The 20956-nt window shown below is 49.0% G+C and overlaps 1 protein-coding gene across 1 annotated transcript; it reads left to right on the top strand.

Moving 5' to 3' along the window:
* Positions 1-13716: 13716 nt before the first annotated feature.
* On the top strand, positions 13717-17352 carry SDC4 (syndecan 4; the record flags this gene model as incomplete). The annotated part of the gene is made up of 4 exons (XM_010186184.1): positions 13717-13858; positions 14786-14838; positions 15073-15256; positions 16509-17352. Coding segments are annotated over 4 exons (531 nt in total), but the record flags the coding sequence as incomplete, so codon positions are not given.
* Positions 17353-20956: the final 3604 nt, after the last annotated feature.

The following is a 20956-nucleotide window of genomic DNA, read 5'->3' as shown; positions in this document are numbered from 1 at the left end:
GGGATTAATGCTGCCGCTACCACTGGGGGTCTCCCCCCAGCCGTCTGCCCTTCTCTGGGGAAGGGAGGCTAACGGCAATAGGGCAGTTCGCGTTTCTTCCTCTGGTTCTGCTGCCTCCTTCCTGGCTTGAACGCGGCTTTCTCCACTTGATGCCAAAGCAGCGTGATCCTGGCCCGGTCGTGCCCCGTGTAAAGCTCTTGCCCTGTCACTGGCTGTTCTGGTTGTGCTGCTCCTCACAGATTCCTTCCTCGCCCTGTGCCTCGTCTTGCTCTTCTGTAATCAGGGCTGGTGGAATTAGAGCAGTGCAGGGTACAAAGGGGTGTGATATAAATGAACTGCTCTCCGTTACGGCTTTGATCTCCAACTGCTGCTCATGGACTTAAGTCCTTTAATCCTTCTTTTATTGTGAATGTGGGATGAGTTGGATACGTGCAATGCATTGCAGCATCTGGGTAGGCTTTCCAGTCTTACCTGAGTTTGGTTGTGCGAGTACCTGGTGTCTTTCTACATGTGTCAAACCTTCCCTGCTTCTACATGGGAGTGGAAAACAATGTGTTACCATGGAGGGTTTGAGAGTCTCTTAAATATATAATGAAGTTAAACAGTTTGAATGCTTCAAGCCACGCACATGTGTCATCTATTGTGGTGAAGCAGAGATTTTGGGATTCTGCCTTCCCTGCTGTTTGTTTGGGGGTTTTTGTGTATGTGTGTCCATCTTGCTGATAGTGTGGTCAGGGCAGATTCCTCTGCTAGTCTGAAAGAGCTGCTGAGATTAACTGCAGGAGATCAGGGGTTCTCAAAATTGGGTTTAATCATCCCCATTGCTGCCTTCTGGACTGAAGGCTGGATGGGTAGATCAGGACTGATAAGGCTGCTCTCTAATGGAGATACATGGGTGGGGGTTGCCAACTGTAGAGTAAGGAACTCCCACAGAGAGCATCTGTAGTAATTGTCAGCCACTCTCTGCTAAGACCAACCAGCCCAAATCCACTTTACTCTAATCTGGTGTCTTTATCCCTGCAATTAAGCATGTGAATTGCTCTTTTGAGAACTGGCCCAAACTAGCAGGGCAAAACCTTTGGAGCAGACAGCATCTGGAAGTTGCATTGACCATGTTTGGTATGAAATGCAACTCGGTATCCCTGGGGAATTGAGTGGTCTGCAAGCATCAGGTTTCTGCAAAGACAACAAATTTTGCACAGATGTATTCTGTCAATCCTTATAGAGAGCTCGTACTGAGTATTTGTCTATCTTTTAAGCTACGTAAGATGGAGTGTATACTTGAAATAACACTGGCCTACTATAAAGCCTTATTCAAACAAACTGTTTGGGTTACAGGCTGCTGGGAAGGAGGTGAGGATGACACACTGTTTGGGAGAGTTCTGCTGCTGCTCCTCCCATATAAATTTTTTTGAATAGCACTGCCAAAACGTGCAGGACTGCACAGCATGTGGCGCTCGGTTTTTCGGTGCAGGCAGGGTGAAGACAGGTAGCTGTTTCTTAACAAGAAGGGGATTGTATTTCTCATGCTTATGTAAGAGCATGGTTTTTGAGAGCGATTCAGTGCTGGAGTATTTCCCCGAGCCTGTACAAACAGAAATGCCTTGGCTCCTTTCCCCTTGCGTGGCTCTCTGGTGTAGATGGGATTTCTCCACGTGAAGCAATCGTGGATGTGTAAGAGGGTGGGGAGTATTACTGAAGTGCCGAAGTGTGATGCTGGTGCTGTGGGTGGGTTGCATTAGCCCAGTGGCTTTGTGAGAACGTGGCCTTTTTCCCGTGGGGTGGGGGGAGGCTGCAGCTGAAGCCCGGTGTCTGCTGGTGGTCCCCAGCCCTCTCTGGGCCAGTGCTTTGGGAAGAAAAGGCTGTGCAGGCAGGGTGCTCCCCCCTGCTTGTGCTGTGTGAGGACGGGGCTCCTGGGGACGATGCTTCAGGGGCCTGCAGCTGGGGACAGCCAGAAAGCCACCGGCGCAGCCGAGGCATGGGGTCAGTGGAATTGACAGATGACGTGGGGTCTGCCTTCCTTGGGCACAACAGCATCCTGGAGCCCTCCCTGAAATTGGAGCCTCTAAAAGTGTTCTAAAAGTGTCTGTGGCAGCACAGGAGGGAAGCGAGGGGTGTCCCCTTGTGTCCGCCTGCTGCAGCCCCAACATGGGATCAGCCCCAGCCTGCAAGAGGGTCATGAGTGCCCCGAGCTCAGCACAGCCATAGCAGTGCTAACCAGCTGCAAGCCTGTTGCAGCTGTCCTACTTTTCTGCTTTGAAGTAAGCAGAAAAAGTCTCCAAACAGCACCACATTGCGTGTGTGCCTCCTCAGCGGTGTAGACAAGCCAAAATCCAACCCAGGAGCTGCTGGCAGAGGATTGCTCAGGGAGAGGGGGGAGGCTCGCTGCTGTTTGTGGGCTCTGTTTGCTAGTTTAAAGCGATCATGCTTGGAGGCCTCCTGATTGGCAAAGCCGGTGTCTTGTTGATGATAGCTGTGTTTGGAAAGTAGTGCAGCATTATTAATGTTAAAACCGGTTTGGCTTGTCCTGCTGCCATTGATCCCTGAGGCTTGTTCTTTCTGCTCTTTGCCCAGTTTCTCATCTGTCCCTCCCAATCAAATCAAGACATTGCTCTCTGCACGTTTTACTGTATTTTACCTTCTGACTTGGCAAACTCATGGGGCAGCTGAACATGTAGAGCAAATCCTTGCTTTGTTTCAACCTCCCTAAAAGGCAGAACAGCAAAATTACAGTGTCTAAGGTGATGTCCCTTCGCCCCGAAGAGAAGGAGCCCACAACTTTGGGTAGCCCAACCTAGAGCAGGCTGTCAGGATGAAATGTTTGCAATGTTTAGAAAGAAATAGCCTCTCTAGCACCCCATACCTTGTCAAACTTCATGCATAACTGGTGAGGGGTGCACAATCCCTCTGCAGCCCGGCACCTGGTCCATACTGGACATGGAGATACCCACATGGGTAGGTGCAGTCACCCCCGTGGTGCCTGGGGCACAGGCAGGATAACAGCGCTGCTGCCCAGCTCTCATCTGGCCGAAGCGCCTGCCAGCTCCCATGCTGGAGAGCACTTTCCTAGGGTTCGGGGTTTTCTGAACAGCTTATGCAAGAGGCAAATTGGGGCTGAACTTGGTACTTTTCAGACTCGCGCTACCAGGGACTCATTGACTCTAGGAAGTCAATGCTGTTAGCCAAGGTAATTGCTCTCCTTCCTGCCCCTCCTGTTGTTACCTCTCAAGGCCTTGGCACTTCGAGAACCTGCAAAGGCCTGTATCCAGTCCAACAACAGTGAAAATGTGTTTTCCAGTGTGTCTTTCCCTCTCTCCTCCAGGCCTCTGTTCATGGCTTTCTTATTGCCTTGAGCTGTCTGAATGGCTGGGGTGGCTATTTGTGGCTCTTGAATGCCTGAAGTGGAGCCTAATGTGACCTTGCCATGATTTTCCGGTGGTGACTTACTGCCTTATCGATACGTTTGTGTCCCACTTTCACTGCAAGCTGCTCACTTGACTTTGAGTGACGATGGAGAGGAGGGACTCTGGCTGCTCAGCCTGCAGTCTTCAGCACAACTTCTGCAGCTGCTTTTCCCTCCCCTCTGACGCCTGGTAAATGCTCTTGTTGAAACACTGCTGGCTGCTTGAATCCACTTGGCTGTAAGTTAACACTAGGCTGTGTTGCATTGTGTGTGTTAAGTTGTTCTTCCTCAAACACACGGATTGATGGGCTTTGTCTTTAAAACCAACTTTTTTTTTAAATTTGGTGATAATGACTGTACCAACAAGGTACTGTGATTCTGCAGTCACATAAGTGACTTAAGTTGACAGGATTACTTGATTAAGTTACAGCGTCTCGCTCATCCCGCAGACCTCCCCAGCTATCACTTTGGCTTGGCAAAAGCCCATCCTTCAGAACGCTTCCTTGCTCTTGAGTTAACATTTCTCCTCTTCAGCCTGCTCATAGATCCTTGAAACTGCGTCCTCCCCTTCCACGCAGCACGGGTTGTTCCTTTATGCCCTGTAACAACAATGAGGCTGTGCTGCTTTTACATCCTCAAACTAGAAGCTGATGCAGTTGAAGCACCACAAAACTGGTGGGGACAAACCCTGCGCACGCCTGACCTCCGGGCTGCTGTTGCGGGGCATGTGTGGCTGTTTGTTTGAGACTCAGTGGAATGCAAATTCTTTAGATTGAAGAATTCAAATGACTTGCACTAGAATGAGACTTGTGATGAGACCGGGCTTGGTGGCCCTGAATAGACAGGGCAGCCTAGTTAAAGAGTTTAACTTGTATTAAGCTATGCTCCAAGGGGCTGTAACAGATGCTACATTAATGAGCTGTTAAGGCTGCACTACTAGATGAGTTCAGACTTCTGTTTTATCTTTTTTCCTTGTCTTTAAGTGTGTGCCAAAATGTTTGTCCAGTGAATGCTGCTGCCTCTGACCAGCTCTGCTGTCACCGTCAGCCCCGGCTTGCAGCAGTCGTGCTCTGACTCAGGGTTTCTGGCACTCACAGCCCCCAGAGCCTCCTCTGTCACCCTCTGAGTAATGGCCTGGCCCCTCACCCAAAGCCATGACTCAGACTTCCGAGGCGCTGCAGCATGGAGGTGGATTTCTTCTTAGGGGATTAGAAAAGGGGTGACAAGTAAAATTAGTGCTGGTGGGAAATGGTTTGTGCTGCCCTTGGCACCGAGCAGCTTCACTGGTGCTTCTTGTCTGAGCTGCCTCAGGTTGTGGCCATGGCAGGCAAAAAAGCTGTGGGGCTCTGACATAGGATTGCAGCCTGTGGCTGAGCTGGTGTTGGCAAAGGCACGTCAGAAAATGGCCTTGTCTTGAGCAGCTGCTCACTTGCTCTGACAGCTCTGTGGCTGCTGCGTTTTCAGATAGAGTTGGAAATGAGAGTTGTGTGGGGGAGAGAGGAAGGCAGCAGTATGATCTGAAATGACTGAAAACCTTCAGACCGAGCTAAAGGAGCAGAAAGTCTCAAAAGAGAAGGGGTTAAATACTTAATCCTGAATCTGGAGAAAATGTCAGTGTAGGAGGGGAAAACATGCAAGATGTAGCTGCGGCTCTCAATTTCTAAGACTGGCTGACTTCAAAAATACACTTCTTGTAAAAGTCTTATTTTTGCTGGAGGTATGCACTCTTGTCAGTTTTATCCTTAAATCCTTTGAGGATGTAAGGACTCTGCTTATAAAATTCCAGGAGGCTGTTTTTAGACAAATTATTGGGAAAACTTAAAAATCAAAGCAGTTCATTAAAATCTCAGAGAGCTGCTCTTTGGAGTGGGAAGGAGACTAGGAGACCCACAGCACGGTTACCCAAACAGCTGGTGTCACGTTGAGCAGAAACAAGGTTTCTTCTTGCCTAAACAAACTGCGTTCTGTCAGGGAAAGCAGAGCCTGCCATAGGAAGGATTTCTCTCTTCTGATGTTGCTCTGCCTCAGCTACTGAAGGGGAAAAGCTGTCTCCATGCAGTCCAACTAAAATTGTGATGCTGTCTGATGTAAAACTTGAATACAAAGTGCTGTGGCCTTGCCTAGTTTACCTCGCTGCCAGGCTCACCCTGCCTCCTGCCCTTCAGCTGCCGTTACAGTCAAACTATAGCAATAAAAAGAATTGTTAGTGTGCATGAGTGACTGTAAAAGTGCCTGCCTTGGACTTGCACCAGAATGGCCTGCATGGCACAGTAGCCAGAAATCTTGGCACATGAGGCGAAGTGAGTGAGGGAAGGGTGCCTGGTGTGATAGGGTGCTGCTGTGCTGGCCTGGACAGCAGTGGGACCCATGGGTGGCGGAACAGGTGCTGGCCAGTGTGGTGCTAGAAGGGTGGCAGAGGCTTCTTTTGTGGGCTGCTGCTCCCCTTATAAGCAGAGAAGCTTCTACTGTCCCTCTGATGGAAATATGGTCCTTACTGATGTCAGGAGCTTTTGCTTGGAAGATGCTGTTCCCCAGCAAGATAAATATTTATTGCAAATCCACAGCATGCAGCGGAGCAGACTCTGGAGCCAGGATCTTGCAGGAGACTGTTTACGTGCGGGCTGTTCTTGGTGCTAATTCTAAATTTCCCGAGGCTCAGTACGAGGAGCTGGTCCTGCACGTTGGTTGCCAAACAACTCACTGGTCCAGCTCAGCACAGGATTTGCAGAGCCAGGGAAGGAGTGACCAAAACAAGAGCTGGGTCCCGCTGCTCCAGGCTGTGACAGTGTGGGTGCAGAGGCACAGTCAGGAAGGGCTGGAAAACAGCTGCCAGCTGCTTGCCCCCTGCTTGGAGAGGGGAGGAAGCCTGGCCGGGAGTGCAGAGCTGTGAGAGGAAAATGCTCCTGAGCGCGCCAGGTTTCCCAAAGTGCAGTTGCCGTATACCCAGTCACACACGCTGTGCCTGCCACTTGCTGGGCCCAAGCCAAGGCAACCTCTGTGCAAGTTGGGAATGTGTCTATTAATAAACAAAACAACAAAAAAACCCCGTGCACACTAAAGCAAAGCCGCTGCTGCTGCAGAAAAATCCCTGCTGTTGAAATGTTTGTTTGTAGAAATGCTTACATGGGCACAGCCTGATAGCAGAGTGGCACGGATACTTCATCTCGAGTGCTTTTGAGCTGGTAACTTCCTCTGCATGATTTTTGCTGGCTTTGCCAACAGAGCAAAACTCTAAATAGCGTAACTGTGCTGGCAGAGCTCAGCTGCCTGGGCTAAGCCTGAATCTTCGGGCTACTACTTCTGATTAGATTAAAATGGATCGTGGGAGGGAAGCATTTGTAGGGCACAGCGCTGGGAATCTCGACTGTACAAACAAGCTGAGATTAGCTGTATGGTGAGCCAACTAGGAAAGGCACCCTTTGAAGTTGGGTGTCTGCCTGGCTTAATTTTGCTAACACTTGGGCATGAGGGAGCATAAAGATCTCAAAAACGCATGTCACGTGCTTCTTGCCAAGTGGAAATTCTGCTGGTGTGTGTGTCTGGGGAAATATTGGGGTGTAGCTGTGTTCTAGGAAAGGGCGGTGAGGGCAAGCCTCTTCCCAGCATGAGGGGGAAATATGATATGTGAAATACTGCAAGCCTGAAGTATCAGCACGAGAAATCATTGTTGATGGAAAAGCTGCTTTGCTAGGGCCTTTATATCTTTTTTTTTTTCCCTCTTCCACAGACAAGGATGCAGTAGGAACCCCCTAGGGTAGGGTAACTTAGAGTGAGTCATGGCCTGGAAAAACTCAATTTCTTTTTTAACCTTGAATAGATTTCTCCAGCTTTTCAACTGAGCCCTGGGCAGTGAAATGTGTGAAACACCTGTGACCAGGTTTGTAAATACCATAAAAAAATACAATCTCTTTACGAACTAGGTGTGTATCACTGTTTGTCACCGGGAGAACCTTCCCTTGGAGTGAAGTGCTGCAGTTGTTTTCCTCCGGAGTCGCATGAGAGGTCTTGCTTTCCCCTCCTGCAGTTTTCCTTGCAACCTTATCTTTATTTGCTTGGGGCAAGTGATTGACATGCAACCATGGCTGCCTGCTGGGCTTTATCTCCTCTAGCTGGGGCGGGAAGCAGTCATCTCCTTCTCAGTCTCCATAGGTCTCTAGAGCTGGGCATTGATTATTTAGAGCAGTTGTTTTGCCACCATAGCAGTAAACAGACTCTGTATGTGCCTGTCTGGCAAAGGGCTCAATCTTTATGGCTTTGCTGTTGGTTGATAATCAGGCAAGAGCAGTTAAACAAGAATTCATTCCTTTGTAATCTCACCTCCTCCTCTGTGCTTCTACAGGATGGCCTGAAAGGCACGCACGGCATGGTCTGAAGAGAACAGGCTGTGTGTAAGCAAATGCACATGAGTTAAAAGGTGGCTGAGGTTTGACTTTGTATGTGCAGGGAAGCCTATTTTCAGCAAGCAGAGCCCGGGAGGATTCATCTCTGCTGCAGAAGAGGCACCCGTGACAGCGAGTCGCTCTGCAGAGCCGGGATTAGGGTGTCGTTGTCACAGGGATTACGCCTCGGCTGTCGCATGAGCCTCCAGAAGAACTGCTTGGACCACACAGCTTAAAGAATCACACGGGGCATGAGGGCAAGCGGAGTGACCCAGGCTGAGCCTGCCTTAGTGCTGGACGTGCATTGCTGCACCTGCCCCCGCGTAGCACATGGGCTGCTGAGGGCAAGCACGCAGGACTGGTGATGTGGCTGCGGGGAGATGGGTACCTGGTGTGACGGGGACTGGGGATGTTTCTCTTAAGTCACCTTGGATGAGTGACGCTTTTACCAGCTGGCGAGTTTGTCAGCCCGCGTGTTGCTCTTGCTCTATCTTATTAAGCAAGGCCCTGCTTCTTGCTTGTATTACCAAACAGAATTCAAAAAATAAGTGTATTTTTTCTCCCTTTGGTAAGGGAGGCAGAGAGAGCATTCGATAACTGATCTGGGGTACTGGAGATGCAGTGCTATCCCCAGTCAGTACTTCTGTCTCTGATTTCCCCCATAGTCCTCAGAGGTGTTACAGATTTACCTTTGCAGCTCACCGTGATGGGACTGCACTTGTACAGTGGCTGTCGGAGAGGAGACAGACAAGGCTGGCATTGCCCAAAGCCACCGTGCCTGTGGTCCTGCTCTGGGACTGCTTGGAAAGTGCTGAGCAAAGGCACAGTGGTATTTAACTGTCTGGAAGTCTCAGGATGAGCCTGTCGTGCAACTGAACACAGACAAATGCTTGGATGGGAGCTGTTTAAATCCGTCCCTTGGCACAGAGGCCAGTGTGGGCTGTGTGCTGTGAATTATGTGGGACCAGGAACGAGAGGGGTAAAATGATACCCTCTGAGCTTGGGCACAAGGAGTTAGCACAAGTGGATTTTTTTTACTGCAGCTGATGTGTAGAAGGAGTTAGGTGTGACCTAGATTAAAATACTGATATTTGCTTTGCTCTCAGGACAAAAGTTACTTTTGTATTTTTTATTATTTTTTTCCCCTACACAGAGCTGGAGCATGGAGGGAGGAGAGGCAATAAAGGGTGTTTTAGGGGGAAATGTAGCCCCTTCCCTTGCTAGTCTGGCAGGAGCTGCCTCTGCTGGAAGCTCATGCTGCTTCTAATAATTCTACTTATAATACTTATTAAGATGGGATGATAGAGCTGTCTGCCTGTTCCCTTGCTGTGTGCCTCCCTCTCTCGGAGGTCAGCTCTTTTTGGCTGGCTCCCTCCGATCAGAGCTGCCTGTTTCCAGCACTGATTGGCACTTCTGCTTTCCTGGCCTTGGGGGGCTGCCATGCTTCGAGGGGTTGAGCTCAGCTCCTTTGCACGCGTTGTGTAAGCTTTAAAACCTTCCTGCTTCATGTGTGCTGCAAGAACTCAGTGGAAGGGAACTGAATGGAAATCCCCATTCTCGGGCTTGGTATGCTTTCCAGGGCTTTGCAGCCTTGCACTGGAAAGGCCCCATTTGATTTGGTGCTCTTTGGTCCCTGACTCAGGACAGCGTGAGGGCCAAGGTGGTGGCTTTGCAGGGATGATCTCCTCATACCCAGGCTGTGTAGGCAGCTGCTCACGTTGTCCAGGAGCCCTTTCTTGTTAAGTTGATCTGGATATGCATTGTGATGGTGTAAGATCATGTCTGCTTGTGACAGCACAGATCTGGGAAAGATGTTTTGTGTAATTCTGCTCGTGAGGTGATCAGTACAGCTGTCCTCTGGTACAGAGCCCCTGATAGAAGCTCCAGAAGCCACTTGCATATATCTATCCCTGTAGGCTACAAAGAGTTACCAGGTCTGCCCCCTCTTCTGCCACCTCTCAGGCTGGCCCCGCTCCATGTGCTTTTGTCTGGGAAAGGTTGACTTTCACCTTGCTCCTGTTTACTCCTGGACTTGTGTACACAGTGCTGGGGAGGGAGACGCGGGAGCGAGCGCTGGGTCTCCACGCCAAAGTTATAAACTTGATAAAGAGCTCCCAGTGCTTTGGATGCCCGAGTCTCTGCAGGTCTGACTCCCTTTGCAGTTTGCTGGCTGTGGCCCTTCAAAGAAGCTTTTAATGAACTCGGGTGTGTTTGATTAGAGACAAGGGCCAGCTGTAAAAGCCAGTTCCATGTCTGGAAATCTTTGTCTCTGCCCTGAAACATCATTTGAGTGTTTTTGAAAGGGTTTTCAAAGGCTGTGGTGAGGACATGTGGGCTGTGGCAGGCGAGCTGCCTGGGTTGGTTATTTCCCAGAATGAGCCAGTGGCTGGGGAAATTCTCACATTGGACAGAAACTATGCTTGCTGCCTCAGTAAGTAGATGTTTTTGCTTTGAGAAGAAGCTAGTAGTATGCTGGGGCTGTAAATGAAGGTCCCAGAAGCATAAAATGGAGTGAGGTGGGCTAAGGATGAAGCACAGTATGGCTGCAAGCCCCTGCCTGGGGTGCAGGGGTGTAATTCCTGTGGCTGAACTGAGCAAATAGTGTCTGGCTTCCTCCAGCAGTGCTGCCTGTCTCAGGCTCAAACACGAGACCTCTGTGCCCAGCTTTTCCAGGAATGACGCTCATAGTTCACGTGCCGGACGTGCTGGTTGTCTGGCAGGGAATAAGCTCTTTTTTTTTTTTTTTTAATTTTTTTATATTTGCCATTGGCAGGCAGGAAAAGCTTCTGCTCCCCAGCACATTGGTTAATCCCCCTTGGTGCTTACTGGGGATAAAGCTGCTTACCATGAGGAAGAAGTCCTGGAACCAGACTCCTGCAGAAAAGGTTAATTTCTGTACAGACCCCTGCTGGACTCTCCCAGCAAGCCCCTGGGCTGGCTCCAGTGTGGGATAACAGGTGGTGGAAAGTGGGCTCCGAGTACTGCTGCTGCCCTTCTCTGGCTGGTGGTTGTAGAAGGTGTTAAGCTGAATGTGGCCAGAGACGACTTGGCAAGGGCTGACCGTCATCCCACAGCAGTCTCCCAGCTTTTCCCTCGTGGCTGCAGCCTGCCAAGCACAGGCCCCTTCTGTGGAGACTCTTTGCCTGGTAGGGAGGACTGAATCCTCTTGGAAAAGGGTGCACGTTTAAAGCAGTTCTCCAGGGAGCTCTTTATGTTGCATTTGGGAAGCCCTAAACCCTTGCTTTTGAGTCTGTGGAAGTGCCTGTGTGCCCTTGCAGGTGCGTATGTGAGGAGTGTGTATGTGAGGAATGTGCCTGCTCCAGACCTGCCCTGCAGCATAGTGCTCCAGAGTTAACTCTTCCGAGGTTGCCCGCACCCCAGCTCCCAGGAGGAGTCTGCTCCCTGGAGGGTAAGCATGGAGATGTCCAGCAGACCTCTAACTTCCTTGGCAGATGAATCTGTAAAATGAGGCTGCCCACAGTAAAAGCTTCCTGTACCATTTGAGAGCTCTCATGGCTTCCAGGAACTTCCCTGGCCTTGCTTAAGAGGATGATGAAGAGTGAGTTCAGGGAACGCTCCCATATAATCTTATTTACACTCATGAGTCAGTAATTTCCTTGTTATGTCCTCTGGCTTGTAAACATTGTCTGTCCTGATTTAAATAGACTTTTCTGATAGCCAAACCTGGTGTGTTCCACAGTATGTACTAATCACCGTGGCTGTCTGCCACCTCTTTGCTTACGGCTGGGCTGATGTGATAAGGCAGCCGGCCATCCAGCCACTCAGTGGCCTAAACATGGGTTTTCTTGAGCCGCCCTCATTAGGGCATTAGCTGGCCGTGATTCATCATCAAGTTTGGCTTGAGCTGGCACAGGGGTGTGGCTCAGCGCAGAGCTCTTGCCAACCCTGGTCTGCCCTGGCGCAGCAGCCACATTATACGGATTGCAGCAAACATGCTCCCAGCCCCGGTGCCCTTGCTTGGGTAGGAGGGAATTGGGCTCTTCCTGCCCCTTGATGAAATGGCCAGAAGCTGTCCTGGGAACAGCTACTGTGTGCTGGCAGCGGTTTCTATTGCAGGTCTGGCTTTGGCTGGGTTTCACATACCTTGAAATGAATTTGCCTTGGAGCAAGTGATCCATAAAGTTAGGAATGCCTGGTTGCAGGCTGGGAGGAGATTTCTTCCCAGCTGGCCTTCTTCCCCAGCCCCCTTCCCACCACCAAGTGCCAGGCTGGGGCAGAGCTGAGACAGGAGGTCTGTGAGGAGAGCTGGCCTCAGCACTTCATGCCCTCTGGGCTGTTCATTTGGTTATCCTCCAGCAGAGCTGCTGAGAAAACCAAAGATGCCTCAATAAGCTAATGAAAAGCACATCTAGTAGCCACTGCTCCTTATGCAAAACAAGAAACATATCGTCCTGACCACAAGGCCTTGTTTGTGGTAAAACCAGTATGCTAATGGACAGGGAAATCTGGGCTGGAAGCAGGGCTGGGGCTGTGGGCAGAGGAAACTGACACATGGCTTGTGGCTGATGGTTGGCCTTCACTTGTGGGATCGATAGCGGATGTCATTTGTCACTCGGTGTCACTACTGGGCTGTAGGACAGGCCGCACCTGGCTGGATGAGCAGGGGGGCTGATGCCAACCACTCAGGGTCTTGCTGCTACCCTGATGAAGCAGCAAACACTGGGGCTGGGGAGGTGCCACTCAGCTCTAACTGTCCCTGCACGTCTCATCTTCACCACGTGTGAGTCTGTTGCTCATGGTAGACCTGTACATTAAAAAGAGCCCTCGGATGTGCAGGCCTGTGGAGTGCTTTAAGGATGCTCTTCTGGGTAGTTAAACCTTCAGGACTTGAGCTCAAGTTCTTGGAGACACCCAGGGGATGTGTTCCTGGCCTGTGAGGACAGCATGCAAAAAATGTTGATAGCTTAACCTTCGCTATGTGACCCATCCATCTGTGTTGTGCTTCTTGCCATAGGGGAAGGGGTCAACGATGACTTTATGGCTGTGGAAGCATCTGGAGCTGCTGGGATCTGGGCTGCTGGTGAGCAACCCCAGAGCTCATACCTGTGGTACCCCCACCAGGGCTGCCCCCAGGGCTGTGGGGCAAGGGAAAATAGTTCTGACGAAATTGCATGAGCTTGGTGAGGGCAGGAGGTTTGTGCTTGCGGCTCCTTGAAGGTCCAAGTGTAGATGTGTGAATTGCTGGTGTGGCCAAATAGCTGATTGCTGGAAGCTGATTCTCTGGGAGGCTTCTGCTGTTCACTAATGTGTGTCTGTAGCTGCAGTCACCAGGCCGTAGGATTGAGGACTTCATTTTACCATTTTACGGACTTGTTTGTTTGTGTGTTTTAAGAGGTGAGGCAGGGGAAGCTGTCCTTGAGGCAAGTCATTATTGATAGCAAGTGCTCTTGAACGTCACACTATATTGCACTGCAATTCGGCTGAACTGACAGACCGGCTTTTAACCCTTAGGTGATAAAATTGGTTTGTTCTCAATATAAGAGCAAAGAATTGTCTTGGCATGAGGCTTCAGTGCTATGCAAAAAAACCCTGACCTATAGGTGCCAGGGTTTTTCTCTGGGAATAGTGGAGTCTTTCCAAACCCCTCCTTATCACAAACTGAAGGTATTGCTTTTCCAAATGCTTTTGCTACAAACTCCTGACCAAGATCCTGTTGTTATTTTCACCCTGTGGGTTCAAGTGATCCTCCTAAATCTGTAGCCCTCAGGAAATTCCCCTCCCAGGTTGGCTCTCACTTCTGTTCTGAGAAATTCTAGGGGAATTCAGCTATTTCCAGACTGATGAAGATAATGCTCTTGGTGGAGAGGAAGTTCAGCATTTTATGTTCTTCTGATGGAAATGAACTCCTGACCTTTTGTGAAATGCTGCTGAGGAGTTGTCTGATATTTAATACTTCTCCACCCCTGTTTTCAGGTGAGAGAAACTGAGACCATTGATGCCCGATGGCTTGACTACCCTGCCTCTGGAGACTTGCCAGACGATGAAGACATTGGCGAATTCAGGCCTCGCTTGACTTCTGATGAGTTAGATATAGATGAGACATCTGGGTCTGGAGGTAAGCGGGGAAGGGGGTAAACAGATCTCCCTCAGTTGGTGCTGTGAAATTTCTTCACAGTGCTAACAGTGATGAGTGAAGGGCTAAGTGCACAGCCAGAGCTGCAGAGGGAGCCTCAGTGTCAGGTGGAGATGAGGAAGCTGTATGAATTGTAGTCACTCACTGATGAGAATGGTGAAAGTGGTTGTGCTGTGATGTTGAATCACTCAAGAGGACAGATGGAGTCCAGCCAAGCTTGTCTTACTGAAGTGAAAAGGCATTGTGCTGGCTGGATCTCTTTCCCGTTGAACACCAAGGAGCTTCTAAGAAACATAGAAAAAATTAAATAAAATCTATTGTTGAGGCCATGTTAAAAGGCTTAAAGTTACTATCTCAGTTGAGGCCAAACAAGGTAAATGACGAACTGGTGTTCAAGTGAACTCTGTGACACACTAAGCTCCCTGCCCAAACCAGTTTTCGTAGCTCCGTGTCCCCTTTACGTGAACATTTGTTCTCTGAAAGTGAAAGAACAAGTGCTGAAATCAGTGTGTGACATGTTTGGGCAGATCTGGTAACTAGAGGGTAGCAAACTATCCTTTAGGGATGGGTGGTGAGAGCGTTGTCCTCCATTGGCATCAGCTTAGCAAGCTATAGCAGACCGCCTCGCTTTTCAGGACAGCTCCTGGTGATCTGCAGTAGATCCAATGGATCCAGATGAAGATCCCACCCATGCAAGAGGTGTTGGTTTTAAGATTACATCTCGTGGTCTTGTGCAATCCAAGCCGTTAAATGGCAAAAATACTCAAGAGGGAATTCTAGTCAGAATTCTAGCAGTTGCTGGTATTGCAGGAAGTGTCTGGATTCTGGAAAGATTCTGGGTAATGAGAGGAAAATTTTGTCCTCTTCTATTTCTTCACTCTTTTTTTCCGCTCTCCCCTCCACCTGCAGACTACCCAGACTCTGAAGATGCCATATATCTGACCACCATGGATACTCCTGTGGTAGGTATTCCCTCTGCATGTTTTAAGCAACACAGAGCTACTCTGGTCTGTCTGTGAAGCTTTCTGAATACCCTTCCCCCTGCAAGACGTGGCATCCAGATGAATCTACCTGCATGAGCAGGAACAGCATACTCGTAATGCACTAAGCAAACTTTATTTTCCCTGCACGCCCTCCTGCCTCCAGGTAGGCTGGGTGCTGCTTACTGACGGGTGTGGCTTGTCTGTGTTCTGTAGATATCTGACAACTATATCCCTGGAGATACTGAGAGAAAGATAGACGGTGAGGAGAAAAACACGATGGTGGACAATGAAATCATTCCAGACAAAGCTGTACCTGTCGAAGAGAACCTGTCCAACAAGATCTCCATGGCAAGCACAGCCAACAGCAGCATCTTTGAAAGAACAGAAGTCCTTACAGGTAATACTCCACCTTGTCCTGTAAAATCATTAAAACTGTAAAGCAAAATGGCTTCTATTGCTCTCTGTTTCTCTGGGGAGGAGATCCCTGCTGATGAGGGGAATGAGATGTTACCTCTGTGACCACCTGTAGCAGGATCACTTCTGCCTTCTAGTCCTTAAACAGCAGAAGAGCCTACTGCTCACCATGCTGGGGTAAACAGCTTGTTTTCAAGCCTGCCAGCTGACTGTTGGCTAAGGTGCTACACAAGTCATGTGGCAGCTGCTCTGCACCCAGATACTACCTCAAACGAGAGTCATACCTAGCCATAAATCAATGACATCATGGAGTTTCATAGCAAATGCAGGCATTTTATTTCTAACCTCTGCCCATGTCCTGCCTTTTCTGAGCCTTGCCAGGAACCAAACAGTTCTTGTAAAGTATCTGAACACCCAGTTAGCTGTTACGTATCCAAGTACCTCCGTCCAGAGCAAAACCAAGTGACTGGCTTCCCCTCGGCACGTGAGACAGTTCCCTGTCAAGGCACACTTCATCAAGCACTTGGCCTGATGGTCTGAGGGCAAACCTGGGCACATCTTGCTGATCTAAAGCTGTCCTTCCAGCCGCAGGAGTGACTGTGCAAACCCCTCTAACAAAGCAGCTGATTTAGTGCAGTGAGTAGGTGTCACAGGAAAGGATAAACTTCACTGAAGTCTTGTGGCCATCCTTGGTGTGAGGAGAGGAAAAATCTTGATGTTTTCTTTGAGTTTTACTTGTTGGGGTGGCTTTTTTGTAAGGAGGTGGTAGCAGGATGTCACTGTTTATTTGAAATACGGAGTCTCATGAGTGTGCTCACACAGGTCATTACGAAAGCGTTCAAATCGAAGCAATACCATTTTCCTGGGGTTGACGCTGTTTGTGGCTTATGGTGGGGCTTTTTTGGGTGGGTTTTTTGTTTAGTTTTGTCTCCACATCAGGAGGCTGTCTTTTTGTCAAAACTTCTTGCACTTAACTGAGAGATTAACACAAACTGGTTAATGTGGAAAATGTCATTAGTACACGGTTGTATGAAAAGCAATTTCTGGCCTTTTTCAGTGTCATCTGCTGTTGCTGAAAACACAGACGCATACAGTGACAGACACGAGGCTGACACTGGCTCTGGGGGCAGTTTTGGGGACTGGTACTCCTGAAGCAGACTTTGAGCTGTAGCTGATGGCTGCTTGGGGTTGTCCACGAGTTTAGACTTATCCCATGCTCTCGTTTTCTTCCCCAGCTCTCATTGCAGGGGGAGCGGTGGGCCTCCTGTTTGCTGTCTTCCTGATCCTTGTCTTAGTCTATCGCATGAAGAAAAAGGATGAAGGCAGTTACGACCTTGGGAAGAAACCGATCTACAAGAAAGCCCCTACAAATGAGTTCTACGCTTAAAGCTCAGCAGCACCTTGTACCCATCAAGGGACAAACAGACTGTATGGAAACACTGTGCCCTCAGATGAGACATGCTGAACAAATGCTCTTTTTGGATTGAATTTCAAAGTGACTTTGAGAAAAAACAAACTTCCTGCGTGACCCTTCCCATCCTCCTCAGCTAACAAGGGCCCAATGAAATACAAAGAGTCTGAAAAAAAACCTCAGTGTATTTTTTTTCTTCTAAAGCTAGCGTAAAAGGAATAAAGATGCCAAATTTTTTGCTTGGTTTTATAGAGGGTATATAAACACAAAACAGACTGTATGGAAGCAAGCACCATGTGTTTGCATCCGGTGTGCCATGCTCAGATTGGCTGCTTCCATAGAAGATGGCTTTTCTATAAACCTTGCTAATAGATGTCTTGCAGCAGGCTGTCATGTGGAGCGTTTTTGTAGAGAACTATTTATGAATCTCTTACACTACAGATAATGTTGCCTTATCAGGGAGTAAAAGGCCCATAGGGGCTCAAAATCCCTGAATGCCATGAAGGGGGCCTATGGGAATGTCTTCCCCAGGAGACTGTCTCTTCCTGTTGGCCCCAGGCAAGGGTCATTAGTCCATGAAATCAGGACAGCCTGTTCTGTTTGGCTATGATGACACCCTTTCCTTGCCTTCAGTCTCTTACCTTTTTTTAAGAGTTGCTTGTAGGATTTTTATATAACAAAAACTTAAAGAAAATAGCTTAACATTTATATAAAGTTTGTAGAAATTGTTTTGAAATAATAAAAAAGTTACTTTTTTAATTTCCTCAGATTTATTTTTTCAATCCCTTTGTGTTTCCTTTGGCCGGGCATTTCTCTAGAGATGTTGTTTTATATTACTCATATTCGGAACTGAAGCAGTTAGCTACAGTATGTTACAGGTTTCTCTTAGTTCTATCGCGGCTACTGTAGAGGGTAAAGATATTTATGATTTTCCCAAAACTTTTTTAGGACTTGATTTTATTTTTTTTAATAGAATTATTTATAGTTTCTGAAATGGCTGCTCTTCTCATTTGGTAACTTTTATCCTTTTTATGTAAAACACTAATATAATGAGTCTCTGTGAAAACTATTTAAGCTTTATTCTGTGAATTTTAATTATAAATTCAAGGCAATAACTTCTAGGATTAATGTGTATGCAAAATTGGATTCATTATATGATTGAGGTAGGGAAAAGACAAGAGTATTTCTAGCCTGTAATATATTATAATCAGTCATATAGAGCTATATATTATATATTTTACTGAGAAATGTACAGTTGAGAGTAAAAAGGCTGGAGTTAATTCTTCAGCAGCCTTACTGTGTTGAGAGGCTTGAACTCGTTTGTCCTGCTGCTTGTCCAGGGTCTTGTCTAGGGCACACGTAGGCTTGTGCTTGGGGAGCAGCCTGAGCACCGGGGCTCTGTTGCAGTGTCCTGGGTGGTGGCTGGAGCCGGCTGCAGTCACTGATGGGCCAGGTTGGATCCTTGAGTTGGAGCAGAGATCCCCATCTGGGGCTGCTCTTTGAAGCAAGCATGGAAAGCTCGCAGTACGGAGAAAATAACTCTGTTTCGGGGACTGGCTGCGCTGCAGTCCCCTGCGGTACTGTGCCGGGTACCTGCCTCCTGCAGAAGCTGGCTTTGGTAGCCAGAAGTCTGCTTTGGTGGCATCTCCCAGCTGGGAGTACTGAGCTTTCATAGACTGCTAGCTCTGAACCTCCCACCGTGGGTCCTTCTTAATATATCCTGTACATAGCTCCTGCCTCTACTGAGAGTTAGAAAATACCCTTTGCTCGAAGGGCACTGGGGGGAATGCATGTCTGGTGCCTCTGTTTCGGGGAGGCATTGCAGAACTACTTTGTGCAAATCGTGTCCTACTGCAGCTTTGCAGTGTGGTTTCAGACGATCTGAGTGTGAGTCCCTGAACTGTGGAACTGGGCAGGCAGCACAAAACCAGATGTTTAGAAATCTTATTGACTCCTGAAGCCTCCTTACAGAGGCTTCTTGTAGGCTTGAGACCAAATTCATAGAGGTGCTAGAACAAAGAAATTCAGCTTCATCTGGTGGCAGCTGCTTCTCAAATGAGGCAGGCAAAGGGGTTGCAGGGGAACCATGTATTGAGACATCTGTGTGAGAGGACTTTTCCCAGGGCTCCTCCAGGCTGACTCACTCACTTGGTCCCACTGCAAGACTGTTCAGGGAAACTGGGAGCTCTGGAGGGTCTAAAAACTGCACAGAGTTCAGTGTAGCTGGGAAGGAGAGGGAGGGTTTGACTGCCTATGGACGGCACTACCAGGAAGGCAGCAGCAGTGTCTGCTTCTTGGGACATTTAGATTCTCTTGTGTAATTGCTCTTGAGTATTTTCCACTGTTACTGATTTTTTTTTTTCCCCTCCTCAAATAAACTGGTACTTTCTAAAATTGGCTTTTTGGTCTGTTTCTGATCTGAATTTACTTTTGGGAGCTGGATAACAGGGAGCTCGTGTTTGTGTATTTTTGGTTTACCAAAGAGGGGAGGCATGCTGGGCTTGGCCGTGCCTGCAGCTCAAAGGGGCTTTGTCCACTGCTCTCAAGCTGTCTTCAGTGCCTGACCCACAAGTGACTCCTGTAGGACCAGCATCACTGGGGCTCGAGCTGCTGAAGCCCCAAGTAAAGCGGATGTGGTGTGGCACAAGGTGAGTCTGTGCTTTCTCTGAGGATCAGTTTCGTGACGACACTCTGAGAGGGCTGTCCCCTTGCAGCCAGAAGGGACTGAGGGAGGTGGAGATGGGCTTGTGTGTATCACCATGTTGGCAGCAGCGTGTTCCTGTGCCCAAAACAGGGAAGCAATGTGCAGAGAGTCTTACTTGACCAGATTTGAAGCCAACCCTGTTTAACTGATGCAGGCCTTCAAGTGGGGTAGAGCTGTTTCGGCACCCCTGGGATCAGTTGTTCTGGGAGCAAGTCCACAGGTGACTTCATGCTGTTTTGTACTAAAGCAGCTCTTAAAACAAGACATGGAGGAAGCTGATGCTTTTCCAAGCGCCTCTGCTTTGACAGCTTAGTGCTCTTGAGCAATGGGACCCATCTCTGTCTTCCCCAGGCACATGGGAGAGTGAGGAATGTGTGGAGAGCAGGGCTGCTCGCTGGGAAAAGTGCTGAGTCTTTTCAAGTGCTGTATTTAAATGGATTATTGTCCTTGAAAAAATGTAATTCCCTTCTCCCTGCTGGGAACTCCTACTCTGGGTGGTTAGGATTAGCAGGGATGGGGAAAACAAATTAGGACAAGTACGCAGGCTCCCTCAAGGGTGAGGGTGTAGCCAGCACTTGCTGTTGCGTGGTCCGTCACTGCTGTGCTCTCAAGGGTCCTCTGGGGATCTGCTGTTGGTACCGAGAAGAAGCCATGTGCTCACGGGGCTGATCTTTGCTCTGCGGGGGCTGCTGTTTCTCAGTATATCAGTGACGTTCGCCTGCAATCTTCACGTTCTTGTGCCTCGTGTGGCTGTGACAGGTTCTTGGATGTGCTCCTTGGAACAATGTAAGTTTGTGGTGGTTTGGGGTTTTTTGTTTTGTTTTGTTTTGTTTTGTTTTTCTTTTCTTTTCTCTCCTGGGCTTCATCTCTCTGTTGCAAGAATCCTGTGTACTTTCCAAAACCGCCCTCAGCATAAGAGTGCCTTGTTTTTGCAAAGCAATCTGGACGGGCACTGCATATCCCAGGAGCGCAAGCCTGGCTGCCTGCCTGTGCTTGCAGAGCTGCGGTTCCCGGTATGTATGTCACCTTTCCCTCTGTTCTTTCTGCCCGCCCCGCAATCCCGCCTGTATCCCGTGTCAACCGGTGGGTGACTCGCACGATCACCTCGTGAATTCCCGGTCTTCAGCTCTGACCCCTGAGATGTCACTTGGTTGTTTTTCCTCCTAGCGCTGCTCTGGCTTTAAAACCAAAACCCTAAGGACCTGCCGCGCCTGGCTTGAAAATAGCTGGAACCTTCACGGGTACCGATGTAATCGAGTGGCCAGGGGTGACTGTTGTGGTCACTGCTGTGCTGTGTGCCAGAATGGAGCTGAACTGGGTCACTGAGATGGTGTGCAATAGTGTTGGTGATTGCAGTGCCTGTCCCCACCACCTCTTGACCCTCCGGAGGAGCACAGGATGCCCACGGGTCAGTTCCTGGCGCTCCAAGACGCGGTGTTTCCCATGAGCATCCCGCAGTCCCGGGTGCTGAGCAGGGTGCGCAGCTTGACTCCCTACGGCTGCAAACTCTGAACTGCTTCTGCCCTTGCCCCCCCCGCCTGCCCCCTTAGCCCCGTGGGCATGCGAGC

Source organism: Mesitornis unicolor, unplaced genomic scaffold, assembly GCF_000695765.1.
Source record: "Mesitornis unicolor isolate BGI_N332 unplaced genomic scaffold, ASM69576v1 scaffold47156, whole genome shotgun sequence".
NCBI classification, from domain to species: Eukaryota; Metazoa; Chordata; class Aves; order Mesitornithiformes; family Mesitornithidae; genus Mesitornis; species Mesitornis unicolor.
This window is presented reverse-complemented; position numbering and strand designations above follow the sequence as displayed.